This window comes from Heloderma suspectum, chromosome 3 (assembly GCF_057233095.1).
Source record: "Heloderma suspectum isolate Gila_16-S chromosome 3, 16-S_ref, whole genome shotgun sequence".
In the NCBI taxonomy this organism is placed as follows: Eukaryota; Metazoa; Chordata; class Lepidosauria; order Squamata; family Helodermatidae; genus Heloderma; species Heloderma suspectum.
The window spans coordinates 199,681,382-199,704,344 of NC_139460.1; the positions used below are offsets into that span (position 1 = coordinate 199,681,382).

Sequence of the window (22,963 nt, forward strand, 5' to 3'; positions counted from 1 at the left end):
TTGTTCCAATATTTCTGGCCCTGACTGTATATGAAACCACTGGGGGTCATCATTAAGGAACTTGGAGCCAAGTCTCCCTGTGACATCCAAATAAGGTGAGGCTGTGCAAGTCTTGGATCAGTGCCTAGACACAGTAATGGGCTGGATGGGGGCCAATAAACTGAATCCTGGCAAGACGGAAGCCCTGTGTTTGAGTGGTTCCTGGGTCTGGGAGATAGGCTCACACTCACTGCCTGTTCTGGATGAGGCTGCAGTCCCTCTGAAAGATCAAGTTTGTAAATCTATCATTGTCCATGGAGACCCAAGTGGCCATGGTGGCTCAGGGAGCCTTGTACCAGCTTTGGCTGGTTTGCCAGCTACAGCCTCTCCTGGACAGGGATAGCTTGGCCACAGTGGTACAGGCACTAGTAACCTCAAGGCTGGATTACTGCAATGCGCTCTATGTGGGGCTGCCCTTAAGGTCATTCTAGAAGCAGGAGTTTCTGCATAACGCAGCAGCTTGGCTGTTATCAGGAGCTGCCCCTTTTCAGCAGCACACAACTCCTTTGCTGAGGGAGCTGCACTGGCTATCTATTTGCTACCGGGCCAGGTTTAAGATTTTGATACTAGTGTACAAAGCCCTAAACAACTTGGGACCAAGAAACCTGAGACTAGAGAGAGCGCCTTCTCCCTTACCAACCTGCCTGATCACTGACGTCATCAGAGGGCATGCTCCTGGTGGTTCCATGTGGACCTATGGTAAACTTCTGAATACTTTACCTATTAGAAACATGGAAACCTGCAGTACACCAGAACAGACTGTTGGTCCATCTAGTCCAATATTGTCTAGTCTAACTGGCAGAAGTTCTCCCATTTAGGTTTTTTTCATGTGCTCTACCACTGAACTGTTGTTGCACCTAGCTGAATTTGGCTAGAATGTCAATTGCTGATGTACACCAAATTAAAAAAGGTACCATAGGAGTATACATGACTAACGTACATTTTGAATCAGGACAATCTACTAACATAATGTGCTCGTTGTCATGCGCAGTGTTATTCAAAAATATTGTAGTATGTGCAGGTAATTAGAGTATTTCATGTGGGCTTTTGTATATCCAAAACCACCATTGGGCAGAAGGTAGATTTCCAGATGTTTTGGACTTTAACTCCCAGAATCCCCTGCCAGCACGCCCAATGGTCAGGAATGCTGGGAGTTATAATCACATAGTTAAACAGTTGAGTCCCATTCATTTCAATTAAGGATGTGCAAAATCTGCCCCTTAAGTTCCATTGAATTTTCTGCTTTGCCTCCCCATGGTCTCTAATATCTATGCAAAGTTCACCCAATGTCTCTGAAATCCTTGCTTTTCTGAACAACTTCTGCACTTGCTGGGGTACTTGATTCCCCCAATCCCCCAAAAAAGTAGTTGTGCAAACTGATACACGTTATAGCATTAGGCATATGCATGAGTTTTGACATTTTACATGCGCAAATGCAAATACGTTTGAAGAGGGGAGAAGCACAGTTGGATCTGCAAGTAGGGATGGCATGAGACTAGTCCGCAGAGGGGGTGAAGTCCAGCAGACTCCCCCCTGCCTGACCACCCAGACCCCACTTACTGGGCTGCATGGGCTTGCTTGCCCATTCAGCGACCGGTGGGAAGTGTTGCTAGGCCGTCCATCACCTTACCGAGCTCCCATTGTGCACAGAAATTGTGGCTCAGTTAATTCTGCATATCTAATACTGCATCTATGGCTGTCTTAAAGGGGCAATGGCTCAACATTACAGGGGTAAAGGGCTCTTTACCCCTTTAATGTTGAGCCATTGCCCCTTTAAGGCAGCTGTAGACTCAACATTACACAGCAGTAGCCGAGCCATGATTTCTGCGCACAATGGGAGCTTGGTAAGGTGACGGATGGCCTTGCAGCATTCCTTGGGTGAATATCAAGCCGTGCTGAAGCTCATGCAGCATGGCTCGCATGGGTGGGCAATGACGACAGCTCGTCGATTGCCTGAGGGGACCGGACAGATGTAGGCATGCATAGGATATAGGCATGCCTATAGGCATAGATAGATTTAGATCGATTTCAGGGGAATGAATAGATTTAGATCAATTTCAGGAAAAAGACTTACAATCAAAGTGGCAGTATCTACCTGGTTCCACAGAAAGGGGAAACCAAAGTTTCCTGGTTGGACATAGGTACCAGGAAACTCACAGCAGCCACAAACTATTGGGTTACAGGGTTCTGGTCATGGATCTAGGGATGTATGAAAGTCACTTACCTTTCTGCGGTTTATGTTTATGGGGGGGAGGTGTTCAGTCCCTCCCCCCGGAATCCTCGACGGGGGGGGAGGCGATCCGTTCCTCCCCCTGGAATCCTCGACGGCCGGCTGTGCTCTGTGGTGGCTCCGCAGAGCAGCCGGCCAGGCCCAGCCCAGGCCAGAGCCGTCCGCAGCCGGATTTATGGCCATGGAGGGCTCTGGGTAAAAAACAAAAAAACAAAAACTGTGTACGCAAATGGCAGCGGCTATGGCCGCCGCCATTTGCGTTCCTTATTTTTCGCCATCTTAGTCTACATAAATATTTACACAGACTAAGACGAAGACAAGAAAGGGGAACGCAAATAGCGTAGTGAGCGCTATTTGCATTCCTTTTTGATTCGCCATTTTAGCCTGCATAAATATTTACGTAGGCTAAAATGGCAAATCAAAAAGGGATGCAAATAGCGCCCGCTACGCTATTTGCGTTGCCCTTTGTTTTCACCGTAATAGTCTATGTAAATATTTACGTAGACTAAGACAGCGAAAAATAAGGAAGGCAAATGGCGGCGGCCGTAGCCGCCGCCATTTGCGTACGCTGTGTTGTTGTTGTTTTTAACCCAGCCATGATAGGCTACGTAAATCTTTACGTAGCCTATCATGTCCCTGTAAAAAAAAACAACCTCCAGACTGCAAATGGCGGCAGTGGCAGCCGGTCAGAAGACCAGCCTCCGCCGAAGCCACCGCTGGAGCCGCCGCCGCCCAGAACATACGCCCCAGGTAAGTCTCGTCCCGGGGCGGATCCACGGGAGGGCGGTGGGGTGGCAGGTCATTCCACCACAGATTTTGGGGGGCCGAATGCACTGGCATTCAGCCTCACTGAGATCCGTGGCGGAATTCTCTGCCATCCCTACATGGATCACAGACTCATCACTAGGAATGAGAGAACCAGGGAAGCTTGAGCTCACCGAGATTCTCCAAACTCCACTCTGAAGTTCAATTTGCCTCGACTGCATTTTCATTCATGACCTATTGCTTTTCCATTTGAACAGGAAAAGTGCGCATTTGGGTGCACATTTTTAAGAGAGTGCACTTCCCCCCTTTGACGAACCTGTGAAAATGTGTATCTTCTGAAAATTTTATATTTTAAAGTGCACATATTTTTGTAAATGCACATTTTTTTAACGTGATCAAAAGCTCAAGAATGTGCAAGGGTGTTTTTGTTTTCTGAAAAATGCACTCACATTTGTGTTTGGGGTGGTGAATGGGGAAGTTGTGATGATTTGAGAACTGAAACAAAATTCTTGTACATCCCTAGTCATCATGTCAGACCACAGCAAGTTGTAGTCTTCAATCCCACCTAGGCCAGGCCGATATAGGCTGAGCTAAGATGGATATAGGCACTGATAGGGCCACTGAACACCTAACTAATCCATTATCAGGCACTGCAGATCCCCACAAAAGGTGAGGAATACAGTTCAAAATAGAATTTGAAAAAGAGAGCCCTAAATGGAGGTATCTCCCCAGTTCCTGACCACTCCAAGGAAAATAACAAACATGGAGAGCAACAAAGGGACCTGGGAGAAGGAGGCAAGGGAGGTAAGCTAGCTATGGGAGAGAGAGAGAGAGAGAGAGAGAGAGAGAGAGAGAGAGAGAGGTTGTATTTGACTCACAACCCTGAAAGACCTCAGCACAATGCCCAAGGTTACCAGCTTGTCCAGCAGAGGAATAAACTACTGTGCTTAGAGCATGGGTGGCCAATTTGTGATCCTCCAGATGTTGGGCTGCAACCTCCACTGGCCTCAGGATGAGGGATGATGGGAGTTGCAGTCCAAAAACATCTGGAGGGCCACAAGCTGACCACCCTTGGCTTAGAGTCAGCAACCCATTGCAGTGTCTCTGCTTTCTCTCCCCTTCCAAAGCACAGCTCCCTGAGACTCTGTGAGGCCTGAAATAGTATCAGTGGTTCCAAGTAGGGGTGCACGAAAGTCCCTTACCTGTCCTCGAAGCTTTTCGTGGTGGGGGGGAGGCGCTTCGCTGCTCCCCCCACGAAGTTCAGGCCGGGGGGGGAGGCTTCCCGCCTCACCCGGCCGAAATTCAGGCCGGGGGGGAGGCTTCCCGCCTCGCCCGGCCGAAAATCAGGCTGGGGAGGAGGCGCCTCGCCCCGCCCGGCCGTGAACTAAACAGTTAAAAAAAAAAACACCCCCGTGACAGGCTATGTGACGATTAACGTAGCCTATCACGGCTAGATCTGCAAAGTCAGCCGTAATAGGCTAAAGATTTACGTAGACTACAGCGACCAAATAAGGAACGGGAATGGCGGCTCCCTATGGGGGCCGCCATTATCCGTACGCGCTTTTTTTTTTTAAAGTCACCCGTGATAGGCTACGTGACGATTGACGTAGCCTATCACGGCTGACTTTGCAAATCTAGCCGTGATAGGCTACGTTAATCGTCACGTAGCCTATCACGGGGGCGTTTGTTTTTTTTCTTTTATTGGAATGGCGGCTGCCGCTCCCGCCCCACTCGAACACCCGCCGAACCGCCAGCCGGACCCGCCGCCGGGAGGGACATTCGCCAAAGGTAAGTCCCGTCCCGGGGGGGGGGGTGCGGGGGGCAGGGGGGTGCGGAGAATTTCTCCCCGAAACTTGTTCGGGGAGAAATTCTCTGCCAACCCTAGTTCCAAGTAAGGCAAGCAGTGGTACTCTGTAAGGGAACATACTAAAAATAAAATGGGTACCACGAGGGGTGCCTGGGTGGTGCTTTAACCTGCTGTACTATCTTGAGGTGTGGACCAGGTTTCCTGCCAACATTCTAGATTGGCCAGTTTAGAGGTGCTCTTGTGGGTTAAGAATGTAAGAAGAGCCATGATGGATCAGACCAAGGGGTTCATCTAGTCCAGCATTCTGTTCATACAGTGGCCAACCAGCTGCCTATGGCCAACCCAGAAGTAGAACATGAGTGCAATAGCACCCTCCTGCTCGTGTTCCCCAGCAACTGGTATTCAGAGGCAAACAGCCTCTGCTATGGGAAGTAGCATATAACCACCCTGACTAGTAGCCGCTGATAGCATTCTCCTCCATTAATTTGTCTAACCCCCTTTTAAAGCCATCCAAATTGGTGGCCATCACTACCACGTGTGGTAGCACATTCCATAGTCTGACTATGTACTGTGTGAAGAAGGACTTCCTTTTATCTGTCCTGAATCCCCCTCTGATCAGCTTCACGAAGGTTCCTCGCCTAGGATGGTGACCTGAAGGTCAGGAAGATATTTGCATCTATATCCTGAGTTCCCAAGCTTTTCATACTGAAGGAGGGCAACTTCTTTGATTAGGTTACAGGTCAATGAACTTCAGTTACAATGAAGTCTCCTCCTGCAGACTTTCCCAGAACAAGGTGTTAGGGTGATGTCAACATAAATACAAACTACACCTGTACAAAAAGCCATCATGACAGAGTTTCTAAGTAACAGATCTGTACTTCATTATTTCTATTGTCTACTGCAGCCTTCCCCAACCTGGTACCCTCCAGATGTTTTGGACTTCAACTCCCATTAGCCTCCAGCCAGCATGGCCATTGGACAGGAATGCTGGGAGCTGTAGTCTGAAACATTTGGAGGGGCCCAGGTTGGGGAAGTCTGATCTATAGTTTTGATTCAGCTAGGAAGAATCTTTGGCTTATTGAGATCAGTTGTTTCATCTGTAATTAATTAATTTATAATTAATTTGCTTCCAGAAATTCTCCTCTGCAGATTTTCATATTGTCCTGGTAGCCTCTGCATACTCAATCCAAATATTCATCAAGTAATTTCTATCTGTATCTGACAGTCTATGGTAGTTGATTTCAGTATTTCATTTTTGGCAGATGGTATTTCGCTCTATGTGATAATTGACAAGTGATGGTATTTAACATATTACTGTACTGATAGTTGACCTGCAGTGGTATTTAGCATTTAACCATGGTTGCTGTGTCGCCTCTGCAGTAGGGGTGGATGAAAGTCCCTTACCTGTCCTCGAAGGACGTTCGCGGTGGGGGGGAGGCGCTTCGCTGGTCCCCCTGCGAAGTTCAGGCCGGGGGGGGAGGCTTCCCGCCTCGGCTTGGCCAAAATTCAGGCCGGGGAGGAGGCTTCCCGCCTCGCCCAGCCGCGAATGCGAAAGTTAAAAAAAAACAAAAACGCCCCCTGATAGGCTACGTGACGATTCACGTAGCCTATCACGGATAGATCTGCAAAGGCAGCCGTGATAGGCCACGTCAATCGTCACGTAGCCTATCACGGGTGACTTTAAAAAAAAAAAGCGCGTACGCTAATGGCGGCCCCCATAGGGAGCCGCCATTCGCATTCCTTATTTAGTCGCTGTAGTCTACGTAAATGTTTACGTAGACTACGGCGAAAATAAGGGCAACGCAAATAGCGTTGCCCATATTTTCGCCGTAGTCTACGTCAATCTTGACGTAGACTACAGCGACCAAATAAGGAACGGGAATGGCGGCTCCCTATGGGGGCCGCCATTATCCGTACACACTTTTTTTTTTTTTTTTAAGTTACCCGTGATAGGCTACGTGACGATTGACGTAGCCTATCACGGCTGACTTGCAAATCTAGCCGTGATAGGCTACGTGAATCGTCATGTAGCCTATCAGGGGGCGTTTTTTTTTTCTTTTATTGCAATGGCGGCGGCGGCAGCCAGTCGAAAGACCGGCTGCCGCTCCTGCCCCACTCGAACACCCGCCGAACCGCCGGCCGGACCCGCCGCCGGGAGGGACATTCGGCGAAGGTAAGTCCCGTCCCGTGGGGTGTGCGGGGGGTGGGGGGGGTTCGGAGGATTTCTCCCCGAAACTTGTTCGGGGGGCCGAACACGTTGGCGCTCGGCCCCCCGAAGTTTCGGGGAGAAATTCTCCGCCAACCCTACTCTGCAGTGGGCACTGAACTCTTAGGTTAGAAGTGCCAAGATAGTGATAAATCAGACTCAAAGGTTTACTTACAAGGAGTACTTTATTGGATAACTTATAGCACACAGGTGTACCCGATGGTTGGATCAGACAGCTTCTCGGAACCCCGAGCCACTGGGTACAATGGGTCTTATGCTCTACAGGTTAGCAATAAGCAGCGTTCCAGCAGCACGCGCCCCTAGCGTTCATTCTCAGCATAGGGTAACAGCACTTGGTTCTCAAGCACGGCCACCTGTAAACAAACTTCACTTCCTAGGCAGAGTGCTTGATAAGGTTTTCTACTCATTAGTAAGGAATGCACTGAGAAGGCTGTTATTGACCCTTTGACTCATCTGCACATGCTCAGAGGCTTACTAGCATGGGAATTGCACCAATAATGAACCTAAGCAAACATTATGGATCTCTAGGCCTCTCTAACACTATAAATGACTTGGCTACGTTTCTGTTGGCCAATACATTCCACCCTCAGATGATCAAAGGCCGATAACAGGCTGCCTTGCCACTTGATCATCAGGGGGCTGACATTTACTTCAATGTATACTTTAAATGTGATAGCCATATAGAATCATAGAATCATAGAATAGTAGAGTTGGAAGGGGCCTACAAGGCCATCGAGTCCAACCTCCTGCTCAGTGCAGGAATCCAACTTCAGAGCATCCCTGACAAATGGCTGTCCAGCCTTGTCTTGAAGGCCTCCAGTGTGGGAGAGCCCACCACCTCCCCAGGTAATTCGTTCCATTGTTGTATTGCTCTTACAGTCAGGGGGTTTTTCCTGATGTTCAGCTGGAACCTGGCTTCCTGTAACTTGAGCCCATTATTCCATGTCCTGCACTCTGGGATGATCAAGAAGAGATCCTGGCCTTCCTCTCTGTGACAACCTTTCAAGTACTTGAAGAGCGCTATCATATCTCCCCTCAGTCTTCTCTTCTCAAGGCTAAACATGCCCAGTTCTTTCAGTCTCTCTTCATAGGGCTTTGTTTCCAGTCCCCTGATCATCTTTGTTGCCCTCCTCTGAACCCTCTCCAGTTTGTCTGCATCCTTCTTAAACTGTGGTGCCCAGAACTGGACACAGTACTCCAGATGAGGCCTAACCAGTGCTGAGTAGAGGGGAACTAGTACTTCCCAGGATTTGGAAGCTATGCTTCTATTAATGCAGCCCAAAATAGCATTTGCCTTTTTGGCAGCCACATCACATTGTTGGCTCATATTCAGCTTGTGATCAACAACAATTCCAAGATCCTTCTCGCTTATAGTGTGGTTGAGCCACGTATCCCCCATCTTGTAACTGTGCATTTGATTTCTTTTTCCTAGGTGCAGAGCTTGGCATTTATCCCTATTAAATGTCATTCTGTTGTTTTCTGCCCAGCGCTCCAGTCTATCCAGATCACCTTGAATTTTGTTTCTGTCTTCCAAAGTATTAGCTATCCCGCCCAATTTTGTGTCATCTGCAAATTGGATCAGCATTCCCTGCACCTCCTCCTCCAAGACATTCATAAAAATGTTGAAGAGCACTGGGCCCAGGACTGAGCCCTGCGGTACCCCACTCATTACCTCTCCCCAGTTTGAGAAGGTCCCATTGATAAGCACTCTTTGAATCCGATTCTGTAGCCAACTGTGGATCCACCAGATCGTTGTTTCATCTAGCCCACTTTGAGCTAGTTTGCTCATCAGGATATCATGGGGCACTTTGTCGAAAGCTTTGCTGAAGTCGAGGTATATGATGTCTACAGCATTCCCACGGTCTACAAGGGAGGTTACTTGATCAAAAAATGAGATCAGATTTGTCTGGCGGGACTTGTTTTTGACAAATCCATGTTGGCTTCGAGTAATCACGGCATTGTTGTCAAGGTGCTTCCAGATGGATTCCTTTATCATCTGCTCCAGAATTTTCCCTGGGATTGATGATGTCAGACTGACTGGTCTGTAGTTCCCAGGTTCCTCCTTTTTACCCTTTTTGAAGATAGGGACAACGTTAGCCCTCCTCCAGTCATCTGGCACTTCCCCCGTCCTCCATGATTTCTCAAACAGAATAGACAGTGGTTCTGAGAGTTCTTCTGCCAGTTCCTTTATGACTCTAGGATGCAGTTCATCTGGCCCTGGAGATTTGAACTCATTCAAAGTCATTAGGTGTTCCTTGACCATATGCCTATCAATCTCAAGCTGCAATCCTGCCCCTTCAGCCTGTACTTCGCCTTTGCCAGGGGGGTCATAGACCCTCTTTTGGGAGAAGACTGAGCCAAAGTAGGAATTGAGCACCTCTGCCTTTTCTTTGTCATCTGTTATCATTTTGCCATCCTTATTTAATAGCTGAACCACCATTTCTTTCCTCTGTCTTTTACTATGCACGTAGCTGAAGAAAGCCTTTTTGTTGTTTTTAGCATCCCTCACTAACCTCAGCTCATTCTCAGCTTTAGCCTTCCTGATGCCATCCCTGCAATTCTGTGCTATCTGCCTGTATTCTTCCTTCGTTACTTGGCCTTCTTTCCACTTCCTATATGTGTCCTTTTTTGTTTTCAGGTCATCCCTAAGCTTTTTGTGAAGCCACATTGGCTTCTTCTGTTGTCTTCCACCCTTTCTTCTTGTTGGAATTGTTTGTGATTGTGCCTTGAGAATTTCCTTTTTTAAAAGCTCCCACCCATCTTGGACTCCTTTTCTCGTTAGCGTCGCTTGCCATGGGACCTTACTGATCATTGTTCTGAGTTTATGAAAATCAGCTTTCCTAAAATCCAGGGTACGCATTTGACTACACTCAGCTTTTGCTTCCCTTAGAACCAAGAACGCAAGTACAACATGGTCGCTTTCCCCCAGAGTTCCTGTAACTGCTACTTTATCCACTAAGTCATCTCTGTTGCTTAGGATCAGGTCAAGGATAGCTGATCCTCTAGTTCCTTCCTCTACTTTCTGTAGGAGGAAGTTATCCGCCACACAAGTCAGGAATTTCCTGGAGGGGCCATGTTTTGCAGAATTTGTCTCCCAACAAATATCGGGGAAATTGAAGTCCCCCATTACTACTACATGGGGGACTACCTTCCTTAAAACATTGGCTATTTGCTTTTCAAAAGTTTCATCCTTGTCTTCCCCTTGATTGGGTGGCTGGTAGTAGACTCCGACCATCAGGTTCCTTTTATTCTTTGCTCCATTTATTTTGATCCAGATGCTCTCGATGGGGCTACCAAGCTCCTCCTCCTGTATTTCTGTGCAGAGATATGTATTTTTCACATACAGTGCAACCCCACCTCCCTTTCTGTTCATCCTGTTCTTTTTGAACAAGTTATATCCTTCAATTGCTGTATTCTAGTCATGAGAGTCATCCCACCAAGTCTCAGTTATACCTATCAGGTCATAATTTCCCTCTTGTATTAAGAGTTCAAGTTCGTTCTGTTTGTTTCCCATACTCTGGGCATTAGTATATAGACATCGAAGACCATGTGCTTCATAGTCTGGCTTTCTTCCTACATGTGTCTGAAGACTATTATTGGGCACTATCAGAGCTGTTCTCTCCATTGCAGTGCATGCACCTACATCCATTGTTACCCCCAACATTACATCTCCCTTCCCCGTCGGATTCAGTTTAAAGCCCTCCTGATGAAGTTCTTCATGCTGTGGCCAAACACATTCTTCCCATCCTTTGTGAGGTGCAACCCTTCCCTAGCCAACAGCCCATCTTCCAGGAAATATAGCCCGTGGTCTCAGAATCCAAATCTCTTTCATCGGCACCACCTTCGTAGCCAGTCATTCACCCGGAGTATTTTTTGTTCCCTTTCTATCCCTCTTCTAACTACTGGAAGGATGGATGAGAAAACTATCTGGGCCCCAAAGTTCTTGAGTTTCCTTCCCAAAGCTTCAAAGTCTGACATGATCTCTTCGTAGCTCCGCTTGGCGGTATCATTTGTTCCCACATGGATGAGAAGAAAGGGATACCTGCCAGTGGGCTTTATGAGTGCAGGCAACCTTTCAGTCACGTCTCTAATCTGTCCTCCCAGGAGACAACATACCTGGCGAGTCCATGGGTCTTCGCGACATACTTGGGTCTCAATCCCACTCAGCAAAGAGTCTCCCACTACTACCACTCTTCTCTTCTTCTTCTTGTAGGCCTGGATTTCATCGCCTCTGTTTGACTGACCTTCAGCCTCTTGCTCACTCTCTTGCAGTTTCCCCTGTGATTCTTCCTCTGCAGGCTGTCCTCCAGTCTCATCCACAAGTACCTGGAATCAGTTCCACAGCTCCACTGCTTCCACTGGTGCAGAGTGGCATCTAGTTCTTCTTCTCCTAACTGTCACTCTTTTCCAAGGAGTATCCTCGACTCCATTTTTCTTCACCTCAGCATTTCCCACTGCCTCATCTTGCTGTTGCTCTTCAAGCTTCTGGTCTTCCCTTTGCTGCTGTAGTTCCCCCATTCTGTGCAAGAACTCTTCGTGTTCTCTTATTCCCCGGAGGGTCGACAGTCGCCGCTCCAGTCCACTTACTTTTTCTTCCAGCAGCGTGATCAACTTGCACTTGTTGCAGGTGTAGGCCATGTTGTTCTCAGGCAAGAAAACAAACATTGCACACACCTTGCAGGTCACCACCACTGGAGAGTCCTGTCCTTCCATTGCCTCTTTTCCCTTTTTGTAGGGATGGCGGAGAATTTCTCCCCGAAACTTCGGGGGGCCGAGCGCCAAGGTATTCGGCCCCCCGAACAAGTTTCGGGGAGAAATTCTCCGCACCCCCCGCACCCCCCCCCCCGAGACGGGACTTCCTTTGCCGAATGTCCCTCCCGGCGGTGGGTCCGGCCGGTGGTTCGGCGGGTGTTCCTGCGGGGCGGGAGCGGCAGCCGGTCTTTCAACCGGCTGCCGCCGCCGCCATTGCAATAAAAGAAAAAAAAAATGCCCCCGTGATAGGCTACATGACGATTAATGTAGCCTATCACGGCTAGATCTGCAAAGTCAGCCATGATAGGCTACGTAAATCGTCACGTAGCCTATCACGGGTGACTTAAAAAAAAAAAAAGTGTGTACGGATAATGGCGGCCCCCATAGGGAGCCGCTATTCCCATTCCTTATTTGGTCGCTGTAGTCTACATAAATCTTTACGTAGACTACAGCGACCAAATAAGGAACGCGAATGGCGGCTCCCTATGGGGGCTGCCATTATCCGTACGCGCTTTTTTTTTTTTTTCCATGGGGGCGTTTTTTTTTTTTTAAAAAAAACTTTGGAGTTCGTGGCCGGGCGAGGCGGGAAGCCTCCCCCCCCGGCCTGAATTTCGGCCGGGCGAGGCGGGAAGCCTCCCCTCCCGGCCTGCACTTCGCGGGGGGAGCAGCGAAGCACCTCCCCCCCACCGTGAACAAGCTTCGAGGACAGGTAAGTGACTTTCCTCCACCCCTACCTTTTTGTGTCTAGTTTTGTGATTGTTCTAGACTAGCTAGTGCCTGCTCCTCTACTCAGTAGAGGTTAAAAGCAGAGTCCCACTGGTGTGGAAGTGTGTGTTACAAGACAAATAAATGAAAAAAGTTAGTTAAAAAATAAAAAATGAAAAAAAATGTTAGGGGCCTCCCCCTTGACCTCCCCTGCCGAACTCCCCTGGCCAACTCCTGTTTGCTCCCCCTGTTCACTCGCTCTGGTCTCTCGCTCTCTGGGAGCTTGCTTGCTTCTGTAGTCCCTGGACCAGCTGGAGCAGCTTGCTCTGCTCTGCTCTTCTCTGCTCAGCTGGGAGGTGAGAAACAGACTGAAGCTTCCCGCCCAGTCAGCTGCTGGGAGTACTCAGGCCACACACCCCCAGTTCAGTTGGAGCTCTCAGAAGCACCTGGTGAGCTCACAGCCATTCAGAAGGATAAAGGGCAGCCCCCTGGGCTTCCTGCAGCCCACTTACCTCTTAGCCTCTGTCTCCTTTGTCTCCTTTGTCTCTTCAACCACTGCAACTCCCCTGGCCAACTCCTGTTTGCTCCCCCTGTTCGCTCGCTCTGGTCTCTCGCTCTCTGGGAGCTTGCCTGCTTCTGTAGTCCCTGGACCAGCTGGAGCAGCTTGCTCCGCTCTGCTCTGCTCTGCTCAGCTGGGAGGCAGGAAACAGACTGAAGCTTCCCACCCAGTCAGCTGGTGGGAGTACTCAGGCCACACCCCTCCAATTCAGTATATAAGCAAGCACACAAAGCTAAAAAGCTGCCTAGAACAGTCAGAATTATTGCAACCACTTGCTTCCACCACCACCCTGATCCTTTTAAACCAGTCTGAAATCGGGTCGGAGAAGGACTCCTCTTCTAGGTGATGTATTTTCTCACTTTGCTTATATGTTAACAGCCCAGAGATGGGCTATTACCTCTCCCTGCTACCCTGTTTGGGAAAGAGAAATCTCTCTCTCTCTCTGACCTGCCTGTTTTGCAGATCGTGTTCGTGTTTCAAATTTTCTACATAAAACTCTCTGTGCCATGCACTAGCTTTAACCCTTCATTTGTCTTCTCTGCAAGTTAGGTTGTTTGTCTTCGTCTCAACAGAAACTCACTTACTTAAACTTTTTTTTGTAAGCTATTACGGCAAAAAAAAACCCAAAAGGAACGTAAATAGTGCCCACTACGCTATTTGCGTTCCCCTTTTTTCATCGTAATAGCTTACGTAAATATTTACGTAGGCTAAAACAGCGAAACAAATGGAACGCAAATGGTGGCCGCTGTAGCCGCCACCATTTGTACACGTTGTTTTTTTTTGCTTGCCATGGTAGGCTATGTAAGTATTTACGTAGCCTATCACGGCAAAGGCAGCTACGCAAATGGTGTGGTGGCCGCCATTTGAGTCTGCAGCAGCCGGCCGAGAGACCAGCTGCCACCGCTGCCACCGCCACCGCCACCAGAACCGCCGCCAGAGCCACCACCGGAACATCCACCCCAGGTAAGCTTTGTCCCGGGGGGGATTCCATGGGGGGTGGGAGGCCGTTCCACTATGGGTTTTGAGGGGCCGAATGCCAGTGCATTTGGCCTCACTGAAATCCGTGGTGGAATTCTCCACCATCCCTGGTAAAGTGTGCTTTATTCTCCTTTTTTTCCTTCTGCTTCTTGGAAAATATGGCAGAAGAGAAGCATCAAAGCATTTGCTTGCTTCTCTCCCAGAGATAACTGCGCTTTAGCATAGGCCCCTGTCTGACACATGAAAAGCACCCTGGGATCCATTTCATTGGTTGTGATTCTGTTTCACACAGTTGTAATCAGGTTACCTGCCAAGAAAAGCTAGATGCTGGAGGTTCTAATGCCTTCCTAGGGATCTTCCCAACTGGATTAAAACTTTTGCTGCCTATGAAGTATCCTAGTTAAATAACCAACAGCATCTGCAGGTGTGCAAATCTTTCACATCCCGTTTTGAGTTACTTAGTTGCTGGATGCAATACATTACCTCAAGTTTTATCACCTAAATAGTGTTCCCTCCCATTAAAGCTCTCCAGGTGTGAGTAAACAAAAGGTGCTCCTGAAAGTGCTCATCCATAATGAGATAGATAATCAGTAAAGTTTAGTATCAACAAACAAACAAACAAACAAACAAACAGGAAAGCAAGATAGTACCCACAGTTATTTTCAATTCAGCATAGTTTGCTTTCTACTTCGTCAACACATCTGCTTCCACTGGGAGAACATTGTCCTGTAATGTTGGTAAAATGGGCCTCTACAGCCGCCATTTACATAAAATTGGCCTTTACGGAGAAGGCTGAGCCACCGTTTTGCACAGAATGGTGGTTCGGTGGAGCAGCAGGGCCCACTGCGCTTGCCTGACTCAGTGTGCTGAGCCAGACAAGTGCAGCAATCCACAGACTCCGGTCCGGGGGGCGGGTGAGCTGGCGGTAATCCACCAAGCTCAAGCCCCCAACTGGACTCCACCATCATCCCTCTATAGAAGGTTGGAAGGCTTTTCATCAATATAAAAAAATATTTAGAGAGCAAATTTGTATTTGCAATCTGTAGAGAACCTTGGACAGTCTGCTTAGAGCTGGACATTGCTCCAGCTATCATTCATTAGCCTTGAACAACCATTTGAGAGTTGGATACATCTCCTGCTCTGCTTCCTTGCTGTTATTTGAAAGTGCTTGTTGAAAAAAGATTATCCAAAACAGGAGTGTACCAAATACCCGTCATTGTCTTTTTGAATCACTGATCCTTGATTACAATTTGTCACTTTGTATGTTGATATCATTTCATTACTTAAAAAATGATGTATTCTACAATTTGGAGGTGTATGTATACAATCACATTTCGATTGATATTTTCAGATTCTTGTTTTTACCCACCCCCAATCTTTCTACTTTCCTGTATCATACAGAAGTGATTGTCTTGCATCTGTAAAATGCATAATAAGTAATAATATAATAATAATTAAGTAGTGCAATAATAAGTAAGGATATGCAGACTGCCCCTCCGCCAGCCCCACCTCGAACAAATTATCATACTTATTTTTACTTCCATTGAAATTTCATAGATGTTTCACCTGTGTGAGAACCTGCTAATTTCCCGCGCAAAATTGACTTTAGGTGAGATTTGTTAATAATAAGAAGAATAACAACAACAATAGTAATAATAACACTAATACAATAAGCATAATAAGATGATGATGATGACGACGACGACAACAACACACCACAATTTGGTACTGCTTAGATGCACATAACTCTGTCCTAGATTATTATCAATATGTGCATTACTATTTGTATCTAGTGATTTGGATGTACATGTCTGGTTTGTCGCAGGGGAAGCCAAAGTACCATAAGATCAAATAGAATAACATGTTCAGTTTCCATAAAGTCCTTCACTTAAGGAGGAATCCTATGGCTTGCACCCCAGGTTAGATGGAAGCCTCTGAATATTCAGTGCTACTGCTGGCAGGGCAGGAGGAATGACAGGGGCAAATTTTGCCTCTCCATCTTCCTTTCCCATTGCTCGAGGGGCCCCTGAGCCCATCCAGAAGAAGTGTGTTGGTGAGGGTGGTGCTGGGGCTAGAGAGGCCGTGGGATTTCTCATACCTTGACCTCTCCCCTCTCCTCCCTGCCCCCTGGAATGCCCCCCTTTCAACCTTAATGAGGCCTTCCAGGGCCACTTTTGTGACCTAGGAAAGCAGCTGGCATGGTTCTTCCCATGGTGTAGTGACCTTTTCGAAGGGTGACATTCGCGGTGGGGGGGAGGCACTCCATCCCTCCCCCCAAAATTCTCTCTGGCTGGCTCCGCTCCATGGAGATTCCGTGGAGCCGCCAGCCGGGGCCGCCCACAGCCGGACATCCAGCCGCTGGGCAGCCTGCAGGGACGCAAGTGGCGGCTGCCATTGCTGCTGCCATCTGCGTCCCTGTATTTTGCCCTGATAGGCTACGTAAATATTTACGTCGCCTATCATGGCAAAAAAACAAACAAACAGCGAACGCAAATGGTGGTGCCTACAGTGGCCGCCATTTGTGTTCTCTTTTTTTTTTGCCGTTTTAGCCTATGTAAATATTTATGTAGGCTATTACGGCAAAAAAAAAAAAAGGGGGGGGAACGCAAATGGCTTAGTGGCCACCATTTGCATTCCCTTTTTTTTTTGCCATAATAGCCTACATAAATATTTACGTAGGCTAAAACGGTGAAAAAAAGGGAACACAAATGGTGTCCTCCATAGCTGCTGCCATTTGCGTTCCCTTAGTTTTGCCATGATAGGCTATGTAAATACTTACGTAGCCTATCACGGCTTCTGCAGGGATGCAAATGGCATCCTTGCGTTAGCCATGATAGGCTATGTAAGTATTTATGTAGCCTATCACGGCTATATGGAAGAAGCGAATGGTGGCCGCAGATGCAGCCGCCATTCACAATTCAGTGCGGATGGCAGCAGGTAGGTGCTCTGTTGCGGGCCCATTTCGCGGGGTGGGGGGGCAGGGGGCTTCATTCCGCCATGGATTTCGGGGGGCCGAATGCACTGGCATTCGGCCTCACTGAGGTCCATGGCAGAATCCTCTGACATCCCTACCATGGTGGCTGCAAAGGGAAGAGGGAGGGTGGTGGTGGGAGGGATCAGATTTTGGAGTCCCATTCCTGAAGTCATAGTCTACGGCTTCAGGAGGGGGAATTCAAAGAACCCTATGGTCCCTGGAATGCTCTTCAGGAAAAAATAGGATTGCTCTCTTAATTTTATTTCCCTAGAAGCAGGAGCAGAAAATTAAACACAGAACAAACAGTGACCTGTCCGCTGTGATACTCTAATTCCATAGAAACACTGAACTGACATCTTATGTAACTAAAACAGAGTTTAAAATGCTACATTCCACATACTGATGACTGAGTACTCCTTCCTTCATGAGTCTGCATGGCTGGGGCTCTGATGGTTTACGTTGTATGCATTCTTGTTTTCAGAAGTCTCTCTTCATGCTGCAGCCCAGGTCAACGAACCAGGATGCTCCACAGGAATGCCTTTCGGAGGACTCCTCCCTTACCTCGGGGCAGGTTCAATGGTATTACAGGACCAGCATACCAACAACTGGAAGAGTCGAGGATTACAGATCAGGATACAATACCTTGTGAAGGGTAGGTAAGACAAGCAAGAGAAGCCAGCCAATGTTGTGTTAATGCTATGAAGGAGAAAGATCAAGGATTGCTGCTTAGTAACTGTAGCAAGACAGAGTATCGAGAACCACAAGAAAGAATGCAAAGGAGTCAAAAGGGTGTGATCTCCAACCCTCTTCCTCCACATTGCAATGGCAGCAAAGCAGGCAAATCCCAGGCCTAATTGTAACCCAGCAATGCACCAGCCCACAGCAATACAGAGGAGTTATGAGATAAAAAATGAGACATCCTGTATTATGTTGCCCTGAGCTTCTTGGAAGGAAGGGAAGGATGCACATTTAATAAGTCTTCTGTGACTGGTCTTTTACCAAGCATTGAGGACACAATATTGTCAGGTGGATGATTGTTTGTTAGGCCTACTTTAGAGACAGTTCCCAGTACTCCATCCCTGAAGTCTTCAAGGGCCTGGATTATTGGGTGACAAGAAAGATGGGGAGCTCAGTTGCATCCTGTTCCAGGCCTCCCAAATATGAATACTCTCCCTATTCTCAGCCGTGGTCAACATAGTGATTTGGAAATTGGAGCTGGAGGGAAGTGGCAACATCTGACAGACATTATGATCCTGGGGAAAACCAGGTTCCACACCGCCAACTGGTAGTGGAAATTCCATTTTCCAGCTGTAAGGCTTTTGGGAAATAAAGATTGCAATCTGATAAAGACACAAGATGGAACAAACTTTGAAGTGGAACCTCAAGAACTTGGAACCCTCTGGGAAGAGAGGGGGAAGGCTTATTAAAGAGCAATTAAGGGTGCTATAATACCCACCCATTTAATCATTAGCTTTCCGTGTTTAAGGTATACATATGGAAATGGGGAGTGTTGCCACATTACTCACCCCTCCCCTTGCATCCATGCATTCAATGGGCTATTTGTTATTGGGAAGTTATTCCATAATGCAGATATGCACGTTCATATGAATTGTGATGGTCAGTTCACTGGTTCAGTTGCCATGACTAGAAGAATGAAGCAAGGGTTTCTTCTGGCTCCCCTTCTATTCAAACAATATGTGAATGATGCACACTTTTTAATGAAATGATATGTGAATGACACAATGATAAAAAGGAGACTATTTCCTGTTGAAATTGAGGATAATAAATTGTCTGTTCTGCTTTATGCAGATGGCATATTCCTATTGGCACAAAATCAGCTAGACTGCAAAAAAGAAAAAAACGTGATTGCTCTTTGGCAGAACATCTAGCCATTCATTATGCTAAAACAAAGATAATGTTTGTTCCTTGTTTGTTTGTCATAAACCTCCAGGTTACAACTGGATACTAAATGGCCACTCAGTTAATCAGACTGACTCATTCCAATAGCATTACTTCTTTTGCCAACAGAAATTGGAATGCACAAGAAAAATATATTACACTTAAGATTACCTTCAGTTCTAAGCGAATTGTTCACTTTTCTAGACATTTGAGAGGAAATGTTACAAATTCTGCAATCCTATATATGTTTATTCAGAAACAAGTTTCACTGAGTCCAATGGGGCTTACTCCCAGGTAAGTATGCATAGGACTGCAACCTAAGAGTATTTGAAGTCTGTCTGTCTGTCTGTCTGTCTGTCTATCTATCTATCTATCTATCTATCTATCATCTATCTATCTATCTATCTATCTATCTACCTACCTACCTACCTACCTACTCAATTGTCATATGCTGTTCACATTTGCAGCCATGGTAATTTGTTGCAGACTGAAAGTGTTCAAAATAATTATTCTTAACTTTTTTCTTTTTCTGCCAACAAGCCATCCTTCAAGTCTGGTATGATTGGAAATGGATCCATATTCTATGTCAAACAGATTAGGTTTTATTAAATTATTTCCTGAAATGAAATTGCAACTCACAGATAATCTTATACTCTCCAAAGTATGTGCTTAAAAGGACTGGCACCTCATGACTCGATAATAATTAGGCATGTGCGTACAAGGAAAAGTTGAGCTCGTTGAAGTTCTCAAGGTTCTACCTCGAAGCTCATTTAATCTTGTGTCTCTATCAGATTGCAATCTTTGTTTATTTCCCCCCCCCAAATACATGCATCAATTGTGCGCCTTTTTGAAATGTATGCATTCTTCTCCCATTGATTAAAGTGTGTCTGTGCGGATTTTCCAAAAGTATGCATTTTTATATGCATTTTTCAAATGAGCACATGCTGTTGAACACATTTCTTTTGGTCTCAGAATCACATTGAAAACTTGGCAAATATATTGACTTCGACTGCCAATTGCATCTGAGTCTGTTTGCAGTCCAGGAGGTGCAAACTGGGTAAATCCTGTTCAAAAATGAACTGAAACTGATTTCTCATACTTCCCTAACAATCATTCTTGGTTGGCCCAGATTCACACACTACTAAGGAGAGTCGATTCTCAGAGGGGTTCCTTATGTGCAAAGGCCCTGCTTAAAGCTAGACTTCTAGATATTAAGCTTTTATTTAGCCAGAAGACAAACTTCTAGGACATCTTCTGAAGCAGTCCACAAATTGAGCAAATTATTGTTGGGACTCAATTCCATTAGCTTTAAAGCAAGTATTTATTCAGGGCTGCCATCAGCAGCTAGAATCCTTGGACAACTGCTAGGGCTCCAGTACCCTGGTAGGTCCCACAACTCATGCCTGTCTGGCCCCTCTTTAATTCCCCCCACCCCTGAACACTCTGAACTGTACCAGGAAACTTGGTCTAGCTGCCATGTTAATTTTTGACAATGCCTTTTATGTAGCATCACTCCAGGACATTGTGAGAAATTTAAGTGGTAGGCCCCAGCCACCCAACACTGATTGAAGCGTTTATTACTACTGCTTCCCACGCTGTTGCTAGGTGAGCCTCTTATGTCTATAGCAGGGGCTGTGGTGTCTGTGGTTAAGTGGGGACACTTTAATATTGTCCTGTTCTGAAAGGACTTGCCCATGTGGCACAGAGGTGGTTGGAGACCTACCCTATGATGTTCTATGCTGCTATTTGTTTGAAAACCCTAGAAGGGAACTGTTAAGCCCCTTTTTGATGTGATAAAGGGTTGGCCATCCAGTCAATGTTTTGTTTTTTGTTTTAATTGATATGTTACTCTTAATTATTATTTATTATTAACATTTATATACCACCATATGTGCTAAAAAGCCATCAAGGTAATGTACAACAATTTTTAAAAAAACAAAACCTTAACTCAATAAAACCAAGAACATTAAGAGAGCAATCGTATGGCCCCTACATGGCATCTGAAAGATCATAAGTTTTCAGGGGATTCCCCCCACCCCAAAGCTGCAGACAGAGCTACAAACTTTGGGGGAGGGGTCTGAGTAGGAATTTCCCATTCCCACCCCTGTCCCTCCGAGCCACTGTGGAAATCTCAGTGGTAGCTCCTCTCTTGAAGTCAGAGTCAAAACTAGGGCTGTGCACCTCTTTGGTCCAAAGCCTGAATAACAAATTGAAGTGGGCTGCTTCGGGGGTGCCTCCGCATGATACAAGGCAGTAGGGATGGCGGAGAATTTCTCCCCGAATCTCCGGGAGGCCGAATGCCAACGCATTCGGCCCCCTGAAATTGTTGGTGAAATTCTCCACCCCCCCGCCCCCCCCCCCGGGATGGGACTTACCTCCTGCGAATGTCCATCCCGGCGCTGGGTCCCGGCGGTGGTTCGGCGGTTCAGCCGCCACCATTACAAAATAAAGTAAAAAAAAAAAAACACCCATGATAGGCTACGTAATGATTAACGTAGCATATCACGGCTAGATTTCCAAAGTCAGCCATGGTAGGCTACGTAACGATTTACGTAGCCTATTACGGCTGACTTTGGAAATCTAGCCGTGATAGGCTGCGTAAATCGTTACATAGCCTATCACGGGTGTTTTTGTTTTTGTTTTTATCACTTTGTATTTCGCGGCCGGGGAGACAGGGCACTTCTCCCCGGCCTGAATTTCAGCCCGGCGAGGCGGGGCGCCTCCCCCCCCCGGCCTGAATTTCGGCCGGGTGAGGCGGGGCACCTCCCCCCCCGGCCTGAACTTTGGGGGGAGAACCGAAGCGCCTCCCCCCCACCGCGAAGCAAGCTGCGGGACCAGGTAAGTGACTTTCGTACATCCCTACAAGGCAGAGCAGAATACCAATGAGGTGCCCTGAAGCGAAGCGGTTTGTATACAAAGTGCTTCGACTTGGTGATTTGTTCTGAGTAACCTAGACAGCTTCGTGCCAAAAATATCCACTTGAGAAGGTTCAGCGAGGGTTTGAGGAGGGGGGAGGGGGGAAGGGAGGAGGAAGGGGAAGGGAGGGAGGGAGCTTTGGCAAATGGAAACTCTAGTTGCCAAATCAGGGCTGAACGTAACCCAGCAATTTCCAATCAGCGACAGTGGTGGAGGCATGGGGAAGACTGAATAACTGGAGAAAAACAGCTGCATTTCAGAGACAGAGATCATTCTGGTGGTGTTACTTAGGGATGTGAGAACCCACCCCTGTCCGGCTTCTCCGGACAGCCCCCCCCCCCGCCAGCCCCTGCTCCACGCTTGCCGGTCACTCCACCTCTGCTGCGATTGCCATGTTTTTCAGAAATATGGCACCTTCCAACCCATGTTCCCTTGCTGCTAATATTGGTGAACTGTAAATAAATTCTAGTCATTCTAAATTTTCATGCATGTATATCCTTCAGATGGTTTCGGTCATACCATATAATGTGACTGACTGACTGACTAAACTAAAATCTTTTATAATTAATTTAAAACTTAACAGCAAAAACAGAACATAAAATGTGACAAAACCATAAAGAACCACACAACTGAAAAAGCCAGATCTCAAAAGAGCAGAAGAGCCCCAGATAATGACAATTTATTAGCCATCTAATTAAAAAGTAGAGATGGGGGAGAAATTTGTTCGGTTTCCCTTTTTATGTGAATTTATCAAATTTGCACTACTTGAGCCTGTACACGAACCGGAATGCAGTAGAACGTCAGTATCTGCACTTTTTCAAAGTTTGTAATCCAAGTTCACACATTTTTAAAAAGGTTTACAAAAATGCATACAGTACAGAAAAATGCACTCAAGAATGCTTTACCCTACGGGAAATTCCCTGCAAAACTGTGTATAATTTGAAAAAATGGATACAAAATACATACATTTCGAGAAATGCACATGAAAATATATACGGTTTCATGCGTACATTCTTTTCCCACAAACTGATGCAGAAATGAGATGAATAGGGATAGGGGAGAATTTCTCCCCGAAACTTCGGCGGGCCGAGTGCCAACGCATTCAGCCCCCC

The 22,963-nt window shown here is 46.8% G+C and overlaps 1 protein-coding gene across 1 annotated transcript in view; it reads left to right on the forward strand.

Annotated features, from left to right (window-relative positions):
- NRG3 (neuregulin 3) overlaps nt 1–22,963 on the forward strand; it is a 1,009,392-nt gene that overhangs the window by 983,845 nt on the left and 2,584 nt on the right. The window contains exon 8 of the mRNA XM_084841865.1: nt 17,518–17,688. Coding sequence (XP_084697991.1) covers nt 17,518–17,688 — 171 coding nt within the window. The remainder of the gene's footprint in view (nt 1–17,517; nt 17,689–22,963) is intronic.